General features: G+C 46.3%; 1 protein-coding gene across 1 annotated transcript; it reads left to right on the top strand.

The window, feature by feature from the left end:
* The first annotated feature begins 8,166 nt into the window (after window positions 1-8,166).
* SERPINC1 (serpin family C member 1) lies at window positions 8,167-17,740 on the top strand. The gene is made up of 7 exons (XM_054384262.1): window positions 8,167-8,191; window positions 11,688-12,066; window positions 14,748-14,963; window positions 15,287-15,424; window positions 15,510-15,903; window positions 16,508-16,572; window positions 17,546-17,740. The coding sequence occupies exons 2-7, from the start codon at window positions 11,692-11,694 to the stop codon at window positions 17,717-17,719; spliced, it is 1,362 nt and encodes a 453-aa protein (XP_054240237.1). The 5' UTR covers window positions 8,167-8,191; window positions 11,688-11,691; the 3' UTR covers window positions 17,720-17,740.
* Window positions 17,741-18,501: the final 761 nt, after the last annotated feature.

Raw genomic sequence — 18,501 nt, 5'->3', positions numbered from 1 at the left:
TGACTTAATTCTCTTAATAGGAGAAACTACTACTTTTTCTTCTGCCCCTTTTGTATGCTGTCGTATCCTGTCCCATTTCAAAGCAGTACTTCTTTTCTTTAGATGAGAGCACCTTTCAGACTTGCAGCACTGTTGTCCCCTTTCTTCTTAAGTTCTTCTTTGTCTAGTTCCTTCTGAGCCTTTTGCTCCCTTTTGTCTACACCTTCCTTCCCTTCTGTGGCTTGCCTATTCACCCTCCCTGATTGTATAACAGTGACAGCTTGCTGCCTCAAAACAGAGCATTCAAATGAATTCGCTTAGCCAATAACTTCTGTGAAGTTGCCTTTTCTAATGGTGTTATTACTCAGTGATGCACAAATGTGATATTGCCCCTACTGGTAGGCAAACAGGGGAGCTGTATAAACATGGTAAACTGCTGTTTTTCTTTAAAGGAGAGCCAAAGACTTGTGCTTTACACTTTTTTTTTCCCTGGTATGGCCATTTTGATTGTTAAATCTTTGTAAGGTTTTGTGAGTTGACTGTATTATCCTAATTACAAAAGTTAATGATTGTCAAGCCTTATCCATGCATTGAATTGTGGAAAATCATTCCATTTAGTCATAACAATTTGCAATGTACCAAGATGTGTCTGGGGTATTCTGACTGTTTCTTTTTTTTAGTCTCTCATGCACACTTTCAGCTGACAGAATGGCTCATTTAGAGAAGGAGAAGGAACAGAGAAATTTTATATAATCAAAGAAGCATTGTTCTTTAAGTGTTTAAATTGAATACTGATTTAAAATTTCTTCAATTACAGTACATGAGAAATCTGTGTTGCAAATGTGACTGACTTTTAAGCCCGTTGGAACTGAAAAGACTTGTCAAACTGTAGCATTAAATTAAATTAGATGTGAAAGAAGCAAATTTGTATGGTGGTATCATCTCTTGACAGCACAAATTGAGCAAGGTGGGGTAAATTATTAAAGTAGCATAAACCCTCATTTTCATTGCCACTTCCATTTATAAATCTAGACTAAAATGGAGCAGACTTACTGGATAGTTACCTGAAGAACCCCAATATAAACTACCTAGGTAGCTATTTCAGACCCACTTTTGGGGTCCAACAAATTCAGTGCTAATAATCAGGAGGCTTAAGAGCAGGAGTGTCACCTCATCTCCTGTGTTCTAAAACAGAAGAGAAAAAAATCATATAAGCATTCTGCAAGTTCTGTGTTTGTATGTATGAAGAATTTTTTCTGAGCTCTAAAATACATAGAACACAGAAGGAAAGGATAGAAGGAACACAGAGCAAAACTGAAGCATGATATTAAACTTCATATTCAAGTTTTGTCATAATTCGCTTTCCAAAACACGCACACTTCCTGTTTCTGTCTCTTAATGGTGGTAACAGTGATTTAAAAACAACTTAGAGTCAGTGTCAGCAGCTTCATTTTTTGCTATCAAAATAAATCTATTCCCTTGGATGAAAACAAGGAAGCAAAAGCTCTTGAGATGTTTAAATGGTAATGTAGACATGAACTGGAAAAACATCTGCCTTGTTTGAATAAATGTTAACTCTGAATCTGTGAGGAAAGTGAAACAGCTCTTCTGGGCCACCTTTTAGGTACAGCCTTGGTGCTAAGGCTTGGGTGGTTTTTCCTCAGGGTATAGCAGCTTATACAGATTATATAGTGCAACTTGATTTGTCCTCAGATCAAACAAAGTCTGAAATGTCAGAGACTTCACTGGGGATTCCCATTTCTATACTCAACTGTTTTCTGTTTAAATGTCAGGGGGAGACTACAGTAAGTTAGTTCGGACTATACAATATAAGTAAGAGATTTGGGGCAATGTTAGTACAGTGTCCTTATGTAGTTAACATGTGGTCTTCATTCTTGTGCAGGAAGAAGAATGTAACTGCTTAGTGTTGTCAGTCTTCGAGGCACTTCTTGAGATGCAGGTAGAGCCTTGATTAGCAGGGAAAGGAGAACAAGCTTAATATTGATTTGATTTATTGTTTTATTTCTCAGTGGCAAGTGTAATGTCATGCCATGGAAACTGAACATTATGATAAGCAAAGAGGCTGCAGCTCTTGCTGAAACTGTGCCATAAAAAGAGCACGTGGGAATGTGGATTTGTCTGCTTTGGGAACATCCTAGTTCAAAGCTTGAAATAAGGGACCATAGTAATTAATTGGATGCCTAAGGTTAGTAACCTCAATAATTAACTGATCCTTCCTAGTGAGTTTGTCTAGTTTTAGTGCAAATTGGCAAATATTCAGCATTTGGGGAAGTTGAGATGCTGAGCTTCATCCAGCAAGGCAGGTGTCGTTGGATATACAAGCTGGATGATTTCCTATTCCAGCAAACAACATTCAAAGGCTTGAAAGTTTCAGGAAAACATAATTACCAACTTCAATTTGAAAAATTAAGTTTTGGGAAAGGTGGAAGCAAGGGGTGGTGCAGTGTCTCTGAAAACAAAAAGCATTAGAAATGATAAATGTGTATGGGGAAAACATATCTCTAAGCAGAAGAAAAAATCTTGTGGAGCATTTGATGTTTAAGATGTATAAAAAATTATTTACTTCTTTGTAATGGTAAAAAGATTTATTAATAGTTCTGTGGCAGACAGTACTCACAAGTCTTTGGCATCCAAACCAGATTGTGTATTGGATGGATCCCACAACTGGATGTGTGCGCTGATCTCTTTAGTTCTAGCTTTTATAAAAACAGAAACCTGGTAGCATGTTAGAAGTGTGTACAGCAAACTTAGAGGGAAGAGAAGAGACCCCATTGATGGCACAGCTGCTGCACAGGTCACAATTGGTACATCTAATCCCCAAGCTCTCAAGTGAAGCTGCTTGAACATGGGCAGATCAAATGAATTCCAGTTTTTCCTAATTTTAAGGAGTTTCCAATTACCCCTTTGGCCTCTGCTTGCTGTGTAAGCAGCCTCTATGCTTAAAGAGGAGCTTTCCTTGAAGTCAGCTTTGCAACAGTGCTGTAGCTTGATTATTTTTCCCGATTGTCTATAACTACCAAGCTCTTTCCCCATTGTATTTGTTGTTAAGGGGAGGAAGAGTTGAGGCAAAGCATGAATGGGAGGAGGAACAGTTGTGGGATCTGCTGTATGGCAGCTCCCACCCCCTCTTTGAAATCATCTACTTCCAGTTGTGGGATTTCTCTATAGGTGACTATTTTATTTTATTTTCCTCCTGTTTTTTGTAAGACTAGTTTTCTTTGATCTTGTTAGTTCTGTACAAGTCTCCCCGAGACATTCTGCAGTCATTATCACCTTTTTGGGTGGAGTTTATTTTATTTTATTTTATTTTGTTTGTTTGGGTTTTTTAAATAACTTTTTAACATTGGTGCATATATGCTTGGGATAGAGCTCATGTAATTTTCCAATCGTATTGATTGTATGTGATTGTGCCCTGCAGAGGTATATTTAACAAAAAATAAAATAAAAAAGATAGTCTAGGTAATAAAGGAGACCGTGAGGTTTGTTGAGTCAGGTTATGGACTATTTCTTGAACTTATTTCGGGTCCTGGATAAGTGAAATTCCCTGTCTACTGTTCTCATAAATCAAAGCTAAACACAATGCCATGAATTCTGTCTTTTTGTTTAAACTGATTCTTCTCTTGCTTTTCTCCTGCTCTTTTCTTCCTTCCCTGCTTCTCTCCCCCATCAAAAAAAAAAAGTTGAACCTTTATGGGAAGGGCTAACTCTGGGTTGATGTTGTGAGCATTTATTGTTTGTAACTATCAAAACATTTTTAATAGGAGTAGAGATGAAATGGAATCTATGAGAAAAATTCCATAAAGTGAATTCTTTGCAAGTTCAGGGGAATTCTGAAGTCTTGTCCATATATGCCTGAGCACAAGGGAGACATTCAGAGGTGCACAAGGCATTGATACCTCGTTCCTTCAAAGGTTAGATCCCTTACTACCTTTGGGAGAAACTGAGGTGACAAAACGAGTAGAAGAGGTTACTTACTCACCTCCCTGTGTCTTTACTCCTGGGATATACTTTTAAACTTGAAAGAAAACCCTTCTAGGTATGCTGAAGTGGGACAGAGTGGCTTGAAGGAGGCAAAAGACATGAGGATTCAGAGATCTGAAAGTCAGCATTTGTCTCCTTTGTTTCTTTTGTGGAACTCTAGAGCCAGCAGTGTCACTTTCGTATTGAAGAACAAGGAAGTGAAGCCCTTTCTGTGTGCATGGTGGTTATATAGAAAAGGCCACATGTTGAAATGGCTGTTCCTTCTTCCCTCTTCATCTTGCTGTTCTCCCTCTTCAAGCTGACTCATCCTCACCATGCTTCCACATAGTGTCTAAGGGTCCTCTGAGTTACAGATTCAACAACAAAAAAAATGAGTGGAAAGATGGTGATTCACTATGTGATCTGTAAATAGATGGAAGTATCTACAAGGTATTACCTGCTTTTCTGTCAGCATTTATATTAAATGATAAATTAATGGACAAGACTGAAATATCTCTTATTTTCTGTCTGGGATGAATGTGCATTCTTCCAAGTTTTGTGTGAGGTGTAAGGCTGGCCCTGTAAGACTTTCTCCAGGTCAAGGGGTGTTTGCTAGGCTGGAGTGGAAAGAGATGTCAGTAGCAGAGAAGCCATGGAGATTTCTTCTCTTCTGACTCTGTAGACAAAGTGGCTTCATAATCTGGTGACCAAGAAAGAATACCAAATCAGTTTTACTGAGTGCTTGCATAAAGTCAATGCTATTTAAACACTGAAGTAGAGGAAACCAAAGCCTTCAGAGCAAAAGGCAAGCGGCATGAGCCTGTTTTGGGAGTTGCCTTAGAGTTGGACTAAGGTTTGCTCTGAGTCAGCTTTGTGGTTTTCAATTTTCTTTCAGTTATTCTCGTGGGCTTTTAGCAAGTCTGAGACTTGCTGAACACAGTCTGACATGGGATAAGCTGCTGCTTCGCTGAAAAAATCTTCCTCCTTCTGTCCCAGGGCAAGCACAGCCTTCAGCCCTGGGATTTGATGCATGAGCTCAGACACCATGGGTCCAGTCAGAGTTGTGGGCTTTGCTGGGCTGAAGTGCTAGTGATTTGGTCCCTTCACACTGCACAGTTATACTTTCCCACTGGATGGCCTGAAGCATTCAGTTCTTAAGAAGGAAATTGTATTCAGCAGAAAACTAGATGATTCAGTTTGTGGTGGTTTCTTTACCCTTCACTTGTGTGAGGATCCAGGATGCTTAGGTACTCACTTGGGAAGGAAAAAACCCTTCTGTTTCTCTAGTGGCTGGTGTTTAAAGATCATCTGAAGTGCTGTGGGGAGTCATATCCTCTTGGTAGTGGCTACTCTGCATCAGGAGAGCTTTGGGGAAACTTGGAGTTTTTATACAGGAAAGAGGGAGACTGGGTTCAAGTGCATGGCAGCTGCTGCACTCTTTTTCTTTTTTTTTTTTTTTTTTTTTTTTTTTTTTTTTTTTCTTTTCTCCCCTTTGGGTAATGATAACGAGGATAGAAGGAAGCTGGGAATGGATAGCCCAGAACACAGGATTTCTTGATCCCATATCTCTCTGAGTACATGAGTCTTTCTCCCTATACATCATCACAAACTTATTTAGTTGGGAAAGATGACCTAAGAGCATAAAGTCCAACCATTAAACCAGCACTGCCAGGTCACCCCTAAAGTCTGTCCCTGCTGGGGATTTTCAAGCAAGTACACTGAGGCCATAAAATTGAGCCTGACAAAAATCCTCTGGACCTGTATCTGGGAAAAGCATACAAGTTCCCAGGATGGGACTATTCTCACACAGAACCAAGAGAAGCTTCTCTTTCTCGCTCTTTGGCTTGGGACTTGGGTTATGCCCCATGAGGCTTTATACAACTACTTAACATCATCACAGAGATACTCAGCCCTGCAGAGTCCATAAAACTCACCAGTCATGACCCAAGACACAAACCAATGTGTTCTTGCTCACCACTCAGGTATGTTTAAGGGCTGTTTCTTTTCAACTTCTCAAAAAAAAGGCATTTTGGAAGACAGGGCAAGCATGCTGAGATAGCACACTGTCTCCCTACTGCAGTACATTACCCTGGGCTCTATTCTCTGTAAAGCAGAGAGCAGAGTTTGTGATCTCCCTCCAGAGCTGACAGGCAGTGTCCTGCCGCACAGCTCCATGAGCACTTGGAAGAGGCAGCAGCACCCATAGTGAAGAGCTCCCTTGTCCTGGCTGAGACATCTTGAATTACTTTGTAACCTCCTTCCCTGTAACTGTGAACTCCAGTTCCCTGCCTGTGTGTGGGAGAGTCTAAAACTGAGGCATGATGCTTCATCTTGCCCCAGTCTGCCAGGCTCAGAGCTTTGGAGCTTGGTGGTTTTGAGCAACTCATCCCTGCTTTGGGTCTCTGAACAGCAGCTTTGGGAGAAAACTGGTCCGTCACTAGAACAAACAAGACAGCTAAGGCCTTGTATTTACACCTTTTGACATTTTGGATACTTCCCAAATGGTCATTTTGGGTGCTTCCCACCTCTGCTCGGGTATGAGTGCTGGGTTGTTGGTTTGAGCTGAACAGCAACCAATTGCCAGTTAGGTGCTGCACCCAAATATTGACCTGGCTACCCTAGAGTGTATGGCTTGGGCAGCTCACAGATCCCTTCAACCCTGCAGTAGCAGTTCTGAAATTAACCTCACTGTTAATAGGGCCGCCACCATTTTCCTGCTTAGCTTTATCTGCCAGGCCTCTTTTACAGTGAAGTGAGCAAGCACAACATCCTGGGGAACTTTGTCACCTGCAGGAGTTCATTCATGTTAGCTTGAGCTAAACAGGGCATGCAAGGCACAATCGCTGTTTGCTCTGGGGTTTACTGCTTTAAACCACCTTTCAGCCTTGGGTGAATGGACACCCATGTATGAATGTTTGCCTGTGGGCTCTGCTGGGTGCAGAAGATCCTAATTTCAGTCTGAAGACCCTGCGAGCATGTGGATTTACCTGGGAAATTAAACCAGGAGCCAGCTGGAGCAGGAAGGTACAGTGTGTGAGTCCATCCTTTCTCATGAAGGATGTTTCACCCCCTGCCATAAATTACAAATGCCTACCCTACAGGTTACTCAGACTTACGCTACAGGTCTGGCCCAAGCTGAACCATGCAGAATGCACTTCTGAGGAGCAGGGGGTTGTGCATGTTTGCAGGCAGGGCTCAGGGTGAATTGTGCAGCTTTTGTGCTTGTTTTGATGAACATAGCCCAGACTATGGAACTGGCCACAGTGCAGGAAAGGTGCTGGGTTGGGTAGAGGCAATTTTTAAGAGTGGCACTTGTGGCCACAGGCTACAAAGGGGAACCCACAAAAGCAAAGTTGGGTCCAGAGCATGTCATTCTTTTGATAATGTGCATTTATTTCCCCAGTCTCTCCCATTTTTATTCCAGCCCCCTACTAAAGGCTTTTACTTCATTCCAAACCAGTTTCAAGCTGCATTTTTCCCATTAAGACCTGGGCTTATTCTGGAGGCCAGTAACAAGCCAGCTTTAGTATTCAATCAGCCAGCTAGGTGCTAGCTTTTGATATTCAGGAGGCTATTGAATTTGCAGAGGAACTGCATTGTAGACATGAAGTTCTGTTGCTCAGTCCTGCTCAGCACAACGAGTAGGAAAGAGGTGCTGTTCACCCACAGCTATCCAGCTGTGCAGGCAAAAGGTGAGTGTGGTTAAGAGGGGACATGTTTCAAACTGCAGAGTGTCAAGTGGGGCAGTTTGGGAGCTGGGAGGTAACAAGTCTTAAGGGGGAAATACTTTGCTGAGCTACAAGATACCAAAGTGAGATTTACAAATATATTAGATCATCACACTTTTATTTGAACTCTTGAAAGCATTGGTCTTTGGGGTTTTTTATGATATGAGCTCATTTTCTGTTGGCAAGAGCTGAACGTGTCTGGTACTTGCATGGAGTAGATGATAGAACTTTCCCTTGTCAGATTGAACTTTAAAACCTCTTTCAAACTAAACATTGCCTTTTTACCCTGCTCTTTGCTTAACCTTTTGCAGCTGGTCATCAGCCTTTGGCCTCAGCATCCCACTCCCCTCCCACCCTCCCCTGCTTTTGCCTTGGCTCTGCTTGAACACAGAAATCCACTGGGGAAACTGCGTGGTACTACTTTGGGTTCAAGCAAGACTACCTGTCCTCCTCACGATCTGCATTTACATCCCCAAAGCAGAAGGCTGGAGGTGCAGGGACAGGTAAGAGAGATATCTGTGCTGAATTTTCATTGTTACTTAATTCCTTGTAATAGGTTCTTTTTCCTTTATGAAAAGGGAAAGCCTATGAAATTGAGGTGCTGCCAGAGTGGTTTTTTGCTCTGGTCAGGGGCTTGAGGAGCCATTTTGGAGCATTTTCCCATCCCAGCTGTCACAAAGGCTCACTGAAGTGTCATGCTTGATTTCTACCCCCAACAATGTTTCATGGTGTGGAGCAGTTCATGAAGTCAGGTGGTTCTGAGGAACCCCTGATCTCTTGTCTGGCTGTCAAAGAGCACTAATGATTTGCTTTGCACTGCTAGGTTTTTCTTCTCAAGAGCCAGACATTAACATTTGTTGGGCTCTTTAGTACACCACATGGGTACTGTGGGACATTCACAGCAGATAAATAGCACCAGTGAGTTCCCCAGCGTCGTTCCTGGAAGGTGAGCTGTGGATCTGCAAGCCCAGTTAGTTGACCTTTCAAGCACTGATGAAAAACTGGGATGAGAATGTGCCACATTGGCTAGAGCCCAGTTGTGCTGCACAGCAGGTGTGGGATGGGGGAGTTTCTCCGTGCTTCCCCAGAGCCTTCTGACTTGGAGCTGAATCAGCAACTTGTTGCTTGGCTTTCTACACTTAGAGGAGTGAAGCATTAAAAACAGTCCTTTCTAATTCTTACATTCGTCCTTGCCAGTAACCCCTTTCAGGCAGTGATGTTGCAGTCATACTTCTGGGATCCTTCCAGGACGAAAGCAGTTGACATATGGAGCGTGTGGCAGTGCTGCAGGGGAAAGGGAGTGTTGAAGAGCTGTGGAGGGGGAGGAGCAGTGTTTTTCAGCCAAGTCCTATAGTGAAGAGCTGGTCTAAGAAATAACAAGGACTTTTGCTTGTAAGAGACAACACTGCATGTGTGAAGGGCCAAATCAGCCTTATTTGCTGATAAATTTGGGTTTAAGCCATTAGTGTGAAGTCCTGTATGTCCTCTATGCTGATGGATTCAGGACTTGACTTGTGAAGTAGAAACAGGGAGCGCTCCTAATTTAATCAGAACAGGATGAAGATGAGGTGTTCTCTCCATGCTTGTGCCTTGTATTTTAAATGTGAGGTTAGCAGCATTTCGTGTGATGGTGAACACCATGATCTGCCTCTCTCCTGACAGAAGCAGGCAGCTGTGCTTGTCAGGCAGATCAGCATATCCCTGTGGACATACCTTTCCCTGGAGGTGAGCAGGGTGACAGGACAGGGACTGTGGTGGGATGGCCACAGGAAAGTCAGTGCCGTTGGAGATCTGAGAGTGGGTGGGGGAGGGACGCTGGCTGGCAGCCAAGGGTCGCTGCAGTCCCAGCCTTCGGGCTGAGCAGCACAGAAGTCTGCTTGGCTTGTTGCTGGCTGACTTTTTCTGTAGGAGTCAAAGGTTTGGGAGAGCAGCACTTCCTGATGTGCTTTCAATTGTCTGAATAGTTTTCCTTTCCCTTGCCCTCCTGCTCTGGATCTTGTATTTTGTTTCTGTGTGGTTGACTTCCCCCCCCTTTTAGAATTATTTTTTTTTCCTTTGTGGTGTTGCATTCATCCTAGCCCTTTACGAAGACAATCTGTAAGCAGCAAGAACGGTGCTGTGGCCTGAGGGAGTCCATCTCCTTGGACATGTTTGCTTGCAGTGCTGGTTGCTATGCTGTTAGTGTGTGCTGGAGAGGGCCCTATGGGGCTCCATGCAGTCTTGGTGCCAAATGAGGTCATTCCTGCTTTTGCAGAGGAACTGAAGCCAAGATGAAGTCATTGCCCAAGAGTTTGAGGAAGGGGTTGTGAAAGAACCCAGAGGTGTCCTCCATGCCACATCAGCCCTTTTCCTTCCCCAGGTGCTGGCCCACTAGCACTGGCAAGACCCACAGACACAGAGGTCACCAGTGCTCAGTGCAGCTGATCTTGGAGGAGCACTTGGTAGCTGTGGCAGTGAGTATGTGGGAGCATGCAGAGACCTCCCTGAAGTTAGACATAACTTTGAGGGAGTCCTCCACAGCAGGCATGTCATGGGCAGGCTGCCAACCCTTTCCAGTAGTTGTTTCCCAAGCTGTTGTGACTGCGGTCTGTGAGCTTCCTCCCACAGGGTGCATGAACCAACCAGAGTCATGTTAAGGGCATCTCAAAACCACAACTCTTGTGTGCCACTCAGCTGGCCCTAGGATGGCAGCGGAGGCCTTGCTACCAGAGCTGATAGGATATGCAGGTCTTCCCCTTCAGCAAAGGGGAAAATAGCAATTTTCTCTGCCTTGCTAGAGGACTTTCAGAGCCCTGTTTTTGCTGGAACATGGTTATTAGCATGAACCTACCCTCCTCAGGTACCAGAAGGAATCACTTTGCATTGAGGTGTTGGGAAGTTGGGACAAAAATAACTGTGGTGCACCAGCCACACCATGCACGCTTCTAAAGTACAATTTTAAGAGATTAATGATGCTCCATGCATGGAGGGACCCACTCCTCTGAAGATCTCCCTCTTATCACCTCCCCTCTCTGCTGTATCACAGAATGATAGTGCTTGGGAGGGACCTCTGGAGCTCATAGAGTCACATAGTGTTTCCTGCATGAGTACCTTAAATAGTGTAAAGCTGAGGTGAGCCTGAAATCACAGAGAGTAATTGAAGGGCACAGGGAAGCTCAGGTGAAGGGAGAAGAGTAGATCAGTAAAACTAGGAGATTTCCCCAGCAAAAAGGTGAAGGAAACAGTCAAAAACATTTTGTCAAAGGCCAGCTGGTGTGTGGAACTTGTGGCTTCTCCCCATGAGGAAGAAGGGTTAGGATCTGTACAGACTCATAACTGCACCTGGGCTGCAGATCAGTGCAGCTGAGTGGCTTTGGTGATCCTGTTCTGGTTCCTGTCACAGCTGGTCTCAGGGAAGTGTCCACATGGGCAGGGTCCCATCATGGTAGCCACCTTGTAGGGCTGATAGGGGGGACTCTGAAGTTCAAACCATACATTTTTGTACAAACCTGTCAGGGCTGAGCCTGCTGCTTGAAAAAGGGTGCACCCAGGGCTCTGGGACAGCAAGTTTTCAGTGTATTGCTTCAAGCCGTGCCAGGGGAAGTTTAGGGTCAAGGTGAGGAGAAAGTTCTTCACAGAAAGAGTAATTGGCCAGTGGAATGGGCTGCCTAGGAAGGTGATGGAGTCACCATCTCTGGAGGCATTAAAAAAAAGATTGGATGTGGCACTTGGAGCCATGGTTTAGTTGTCAGGAGCTGTTAGATATTGGAGTTGCACTTGATCTCTGAGGTCTTTTCCATCCTGGTTGATTCTCATTCTGAAGGCAGCATGTGCTCAGAGGCATGCTTGTCCTGCTCTTGGTGTTGTCTGTCCTGGTTTATCCTGCAGCTACAGGAGAAAAGGGCAACTGGAGAGGACCATGGAGCTCCTGTCACTGATGTTGGCTGAAACAGGAGCCATGGGCTATGGTGGCAGCGTGGGTGTGCAGGTTGTGCCTAAGCTCTTTCTTCCTGCTTCCAGGACAATGCATTTGTTTGCGGTGTGTCTGCTCAGTGTCTGGGGCCTGGCTGCCCCTGAGCCCTACATGGTGGAAGACGTCTGCACTGCAAAGCCCCGGGACATCCCAGTGAACCCCATCTGCATCTATCGCAACCCCGAGAAGAAGCCCCAGGAGGGCGAAGGGCAAGATCCAGAGAAAGGAAAGCTCCCAGAGTCGACCAACCCCCGGGTCTGGGAGCTGTCCAAGGCCAATTCGCGCTTTGCTGTTGTCTTCTACAAGTACCTGGCTGACTCCAAGGACGATGGGGAAAACATCTTCATGTCACCCCTCAGCATTTCTACAGCTTTTGCCATGACCAAACTTGGAGCTTGTGGTAGCACCCTCCAGCAGCTCATGGAGGTTGGTGGCATTTAATGATTCTATGATTCTGTATGGTTGGACTTGATCTTAAAGGTCTTTTCCAACCTTAATGATTCTATGAATTCCTCAGCCTTTTCCTGTAGCTCTCATGAGGGTGTGAAAGACAGCAAAGGTGACAGTGGCTGACTGCTGCCCAAGGGCTCTCTGGGTCAGGCTGGCTCCCTGGCTCAGGAAGCTCCTGGGAAGGGCATACATGGGCTGCTTGCCTCTGGGCATGTATGGGTCCCAGGTCTTTTCTCTAAGTTCCTGTTTGGATCCAGCATTCAGCATGGATTTCCTGGTTTTGAGAGGTTAGTCTTCAGCTGGGGGAAAGGAAGCCCAGTTAGGAGATGAGGGAAGGGAATGGGAACAGGTTTTTTTCTTGCAGATTGGGAAAGCATGTATATGAGCAGGCAAGTAAACCTTTTCTTGCACTAAAAAAGCAGAAAAAGCCATGATAGCAAGGCCTGTTGGGAGAGGCTCTTTTTACATTCTCTCGCTCTCTCTCCTTTGGGACCGAACTAAGACACACATTCCTCCCAGCTCCTGGGGCTCTTGTCACCCTGTGAGACCACAGGAACATCAATTGCTTCTTGAGGTCTTCTTTGTAGTAAGTGTAAGAGCAGCCTGAGCACTCAGGTCAAAAGAGCTTTGGCCTGTTTGTATTGAGCAGTTTTAGAGCAGCACGGTAAATATCTGAGCTTCCAAGGCCTGTTGCCAGCACCCTCCTCACTGTCAGAACCACTTGTCTGCCATGTGTGGTTTGGTACTGCCTGTACCTTCCCCACAGATAGGAGACTACAGACCAAATGGGCCTCTCTCCCTGTGACAGAGGTGTGAATGAAACTGCTCCACTTGTCCCCACTGCCACTGTCCTTACAGATTCTGCCTCTGGAGTTAAGTAATGTTGGGGTCTCCTGCTGTTATCCACACAGTTTGAGCAGAGCAGTGAACCATCTCCAAAATCTCCACTCATGCCTTCCTTCTGGGCAGCCCTTCTCACCAGGAGGAGACTCTCTCTCTTCTGAGCCACCCAGGATGCAGAGCTGCACTCATCATCTCTCCCTTTTCTTTATGGAAGGGCCAGAAGCACCACCTTTGCCATGTAGGAAACAATGCCAGAGATCCTGGATGTTGGTGTGGAGCAACATGCTGTGGGATTTCCTGTGCCTTAAAAGCCCTGAGGTTGCATAGTAGTAGATAAATCATAATTGTCTTTCCAGCTGGCAGCTAAGAAAAAAAATTCACTGTGCTGCAGAATCTGCCCTCAAGTGATTGCTGCATGTTCCCATTCCCTGCAAAAACAGATAAGATGTGCCAGAGTTACTCAACAGGCCATGAGAATTGCTCCTGGGAAGGCAGTAGCCTATGGCATCATCATAGGAGGGTTTAGCACAAACTTTGTGGGTCCTCCTGTGACCTGCACTGACCTGAGAGCTGCTTCCAGGCCCCATCAGTGCAGTGCTCATCGCGTGTGAGGCTGTCGCTGGGCTGTGGGAGGGGGGTTGTGAACAAGGCTGCTTGAACCGTGTTAATGTTAGCGGCACTGGAAGAAGCCTCATGGTTCATGTGGAGGCTAGAATGTGTTCCCTGACAGAGGTCACCGTGCATGGAGGAAAACATCTCCAACACCTTACTGTGTCTTCTGCAGAAACACCTAAAGGGCCTAGTTAAGTCATGTCCATATTTGAGATAAATAGATGTGTACGAATTATGATCTTCCTCTGACAGCTGGGGCAACGAAAGTGGGTGGGTGACAGAGGAAGAGGCAGATCCAGGCAGGTGTCCTGCCAGCAGCTCTAGGGAAAGAGCTTCAGTGAGCAAGAGCTGGAGTCTTCTGGATAGGATGCTGGGTCAGAGACAGTCAGAAGCTGGGACAAGTCAAAGACCAAGCATGTAGAGCAAGGAATCACAGAATCATGGGGGTTGAGAAGGACTTCTGGAGACCTAGTCCAACCTCATTACTCAAACAGGGTCACCCAGAGCAGGCTGTGCAGGATCACAATGTCCAGGCAGTTTTGGAATCTGTGCAGAGAAGGGTCCACAACTTCTCTGGACAGCCTGCTCCAGCCTGCTCTGGACAGCACCCTCGCAGCAAAGAAGTTTTTCCTCATGTTCAGGTGGAACCTTCTGGATTCCAGTTTGTGCCCATTGCCCTTTATCCCCACACTGGCCTCCACTGCAAAGAGTCTGGCTCTGTTCTCTTGCCCCCTGCCCTTCAGCTCATGATCAGTAGAGTCAGAAAGAGGAGCATGCTGAGAATGCTTACCCTTTTCGTGCTCACCTGGGAGGAGCATTTAGTCTTCCATTTTGGACTCTCCAGAACTCATTTTTTGAACTTGTGGTGTGTTGCTCTTCTGTAGACTTGGATTCCAAATCGTAGAATCATAGAATCAGTCAGGGTTGGAAGGGACCACAAGGATCATCTAGTTCCAACCCCCCTGCCATGGGCAGGGGCACCTCACACTAGATCAGGCTGGCCAGAGCCTCATCCAGCCTGGCCTTAAACACCTCCAGGGATGGAGGTCAAATCAAATATGGAGGGTGAAGCTCTGAGGGCCTGCAGACTTCTTGGCTCCATAATGTAGGCTGTTGAGCAGCCAGCAAAGGCTGCATCACCACCTCCTGGTGGTGCACCACCTGCAAGAGCCTGCTCATGGATTCCTTCTTGGCTCCTCCAGGTCTTTCGATTTGACACCATCTCAGAGAAGACATCTGATCAGATCCACTTCTTCTTTGCCAAGCTGAACTGCCGGCTCTACAAGAAAGCAAACAAATCCTCAGAGCTGGTGTCTGCCAACCGCCTCTTTGGGGAGAAGTCATTGGTCTTCAATGAGACCTATCAGAACATCAGTGAAATCGTTTATGGAGCAAAACTCTGGCCCTTGAACTTCAAAGTGAGTTTCAACTACCCAGGATTATTTTTTCTGTTTGGTCCCCCAACCCTGTTGTTCTGCTTTTGTTCCACCCCTATCAGGATTATTCCCACAGGGAATGCCCCACTCTGGGTGTGTGGGATATCAGTGAAGGCAGAGGGAGTGTGGGATGTGGTTCCCCCTGTCCCAGCTCAGCTCACCGACAGTCATTTCCCATTTCTAAACACTGCAGCACTGTGCTGGGAGCAGTGTCCTGGCCAAGCACATGCCCTGTTCATGTCTCCTGCAGAAGGCATACAAAGAGGTGTTTAAACCCTTCAACTTTCACTGGTCTCTTCCTTCAGGAGAAGCCAGAACTCTCCAGGAAGATCATTAATGAGTGGGTGGCTAATAAGACAGAGAATCGCATTACAGAGGTGATTCCAGAAAGAGCTATTGATGACCTCACTGTCCTGGTCCTGGTCAACACCATTTATTTTAAGGTATGGCTAACAAAGCCAGGGGAGCAGCCCCTTTCTCTGGGAGGGAAACACTGCTCATGTTTCTCCTCCCCTCTCTCCCTGTCAGGGGCACTGGAAGTCGCAGTTCCCAGCTCCAAACACAAAACTGGATGTGTTTCATAAAGCCAGTGGTGAGACCTGCAAAATCCCAATCATGTACCAAGAGGCCAAGTTCCGCCATGCATCTGTTGCCCGGGACAAAGTCCAGGTGCTGGAGCTGCCTTACAAAGGGGATGATATCACCATGGTGCTGGTCCTGCCCAAGGCTGGCACATCGTTGGTGGAGGTCGAGCGAGACCTGACATCAGAGAAGCTGCAGGACTGGATAGACTCCATGAAGGAGGTCTCTCTCTTTGTTTATCTCCCTCGCTTCCGCATTGAGGACAGCTTCAGTGTCAAGGAGAAGCTGAGAAAAATGGGGCTGGAAGATCTCTTCAGTCCAGAAAATGCCAGACTCCCAGGTCAGAGGTGGAGATGGGGTGGTGTAGGGTGGAGGTGAAAGGCAGCCATTCTTTCACAGGTGCCAGGGCAGTAAGTGCAGCAGCATGTGAGGAAGCGTTTACATATTGCTATGGTCAATGATAGAATCACAGAATTGTTTTGACTGGAGAAGACCTCCAGGATCATCAAGTCCAACCTTCAACCTACACTACCACAGCCATTAAACCATATATCCCTAAGTGCTGTTCCTTGAACACTTCCAGGGATGGTGACTCTACCGCCTCCCTGGGCAACCTGTTCCAATGCCTGAACACTCCTTCAGGAAAGATTTTTTTTTTTTTCAAATACCCAACCTAAACCTTTCCTGGCACAATTTCAGGCCATTTCCTCTCGTTTATCATGTGAAACTAGGGAGAAGTGATCAAGACCCCTCACTGGACATTCAGCCTTGCTGTGCACTAGGAGCATGGGAGTTCAGCAGTCAGTTGCAGCTGGTAGAGGGCATTTTGGTTTCAGAGAAGATGTACCTTCTGTTGAAACACAGGCCATGAAGGATGGAAGTGTGTTCTCTCTAGAGGTGTTGTCAAAACCCAACGTTTTCACTTCGTCCTTTTTATATCTCAGGTATCATTGCAGAGGGCCGAACAGACCTGTATGTTTCGGAGGCTTTCCATAAGGCCTTCCTCGAGGTAAGCCTTGTTTTGTCCCAGGGGTGTCTTCCTCTTTTGCTTTTAAAAACATGAAGTGTTAAAGAAAAAAAAAACAAACAAAAAAACCCCAGCTCTGAAACCATGGTTCATTTCCTCAGCAGTCTGGAGCCCTGAGGAGAGGTGGGAGCTTGGTGTCCATCTTCCATAGAGAAAGAGGACTAGTCCTCTATGTTCAGCATAGAATCATAGAACTGTTTTGGTTGGAAAAGTTCTTCCACATCAAGTCCAACCATCAACCCAACACCACCATGGCCTTCAAACCATGTCCCAGAGTGGCATGTCCAAGCGTTTCTTGAACACCTCCAGGGATGGGGACTCTACCACTTTCCTGGGCAGCCCGTTTCAATGCCTGACCACACTCTCAGTGAAGAAATTTTTCCTAATATCCAACCTAAACCTCCCATGGCACAATTTCAGGCCATTTCCTGTCTCTCCATCAATTGATATTAGGAAGAGGAGACTGACCCCCATGTCACTCTGGCCTCCTTCCAGGGAGTTGTAGAGATCGATGAGGTCTCCCCTCAGCCTCCTCCAGACTAAACTCAGCTGCTCCTAACCAGCCTTGTTCTCCAGACCCTTCACCAGCTTTGTTCCCCTTCTCTGGACATGCCCCAGTCCCTCAATGTCCTTCTTGGAGTGAGGGACACAAAGCTAAACCCAGTACTCAAGGTGTGGCCTCACCAGTGCCAAGTACAGAGGTACGATCGCTTCCGTACCCCTGCTGGCCACACTGTGGGTGATCCAGGCCAGGATGCTGTTGGCCTTCTTGGCCAACTGGGCACACAGCTGGCTCATGTTCAGCCATCTGTCGACCAGCACCCCCAGGTTGTTTTCTGCTGAGCAACTTTCCAGCCACTCTGCCCAAAGCCTGGAGCATTGCATGAGGTGGTTGTGATTCAAGTGCAGGACTCACAATGCCCACACTAATGCTGCCATCTCTCTTGGTTGGTAGGTGAATGAAGAAGGCAGCGAGGCATCGGCTGCTACAGCTGTTCTCGTCTCTGGCCGCTCCTTCCCCACGAACAGAGTCATCTTCAATGCCAACAGGCCCTTCCTGCTTTTCATCCGGGAAGCTGCCCTCAACACCATCATCTTCATGGGCAGAATAGTTGATCCTTGCTCCTAAGGGGACTGGCAGAGCCTGCTTTGCCCTCCTCTGCCTCTGGAAGCGGCACAGTCAAGTACTGCCACAAAATACAGGCTGCTGCAGGGCTGCCTGGGTTCACTTTTTGGTGCAAGCTGCAGGGAGGGACTGCATCCAGCTGAGCTGCTCCTTGCTGTGTCAGGAGAGGGTGCTCAGAGGGCATCTCACCTGCTCCATCCTTTATTCAAAGCAAAGCTGGAATTTTTTCCAGCACCCAAACCCAAGTCCAGCATTGCTGTCATACAACCCTCCTCCCTTCCAGACCTCCAACTGTAACTCTGATCCCCTAGTTCATTAAAAGCCTCTAGATCTGTATGTAACAAACTTATCTCTGAACGGACACTTTTCACTAAGTCACTTCTAGACTTTAACTTTCCTTATGCTCCCCCAGTCTCAGCAGAGCAGCTCCATGCTGGAGGGGTCAGTGGAACAGCAGCAGCCATGTGGAATGTGCTGTCTGGGCCAGAAACATCTGTAGACAGCTCTGGGTGGAATGCTGGCAGGTGGAAGAATCACAGACTCACTTAGGTTGGAAAGGATCTTTATGGAGCCCAACTGTTAACCCAGCACTGCCAAGAAGAGCTGCCAAACACCAGAGCCCTACCTGCCAGTAGCTCTGGCATGTCTGATGTGTCCAAGCAGTGAGCAGTCACTAGTGAAAGCCTTGCACAGCCAGGGCTGTGTATTTCCCTTTGAGCAGTAGGATTTGCACTAGCTCTGTGCTGAAGGGCACTGTAATGGGGAATGTCTATGAAGGGTAGCAA

This window comes from Indicator indicator, chromosome 10 (genome assembly GCF_027791375.1).
Source record: "Indicator indicator isolate 239-I01 chromosome 10, UM_Iind_1.1, whole genome shotgun sequence".
NCBI classification, from domain to species: domain Eukaryota; kingdom Metazoa; phylum Chordata; class Aves; order Piciformes; family Indicatoridae; genus Indicator; species Indicator indicator.
Note: the sequence above shows the minus strand (reverse complement) of the source record. Positions and strands in the feature narration are given on the sequence as shown.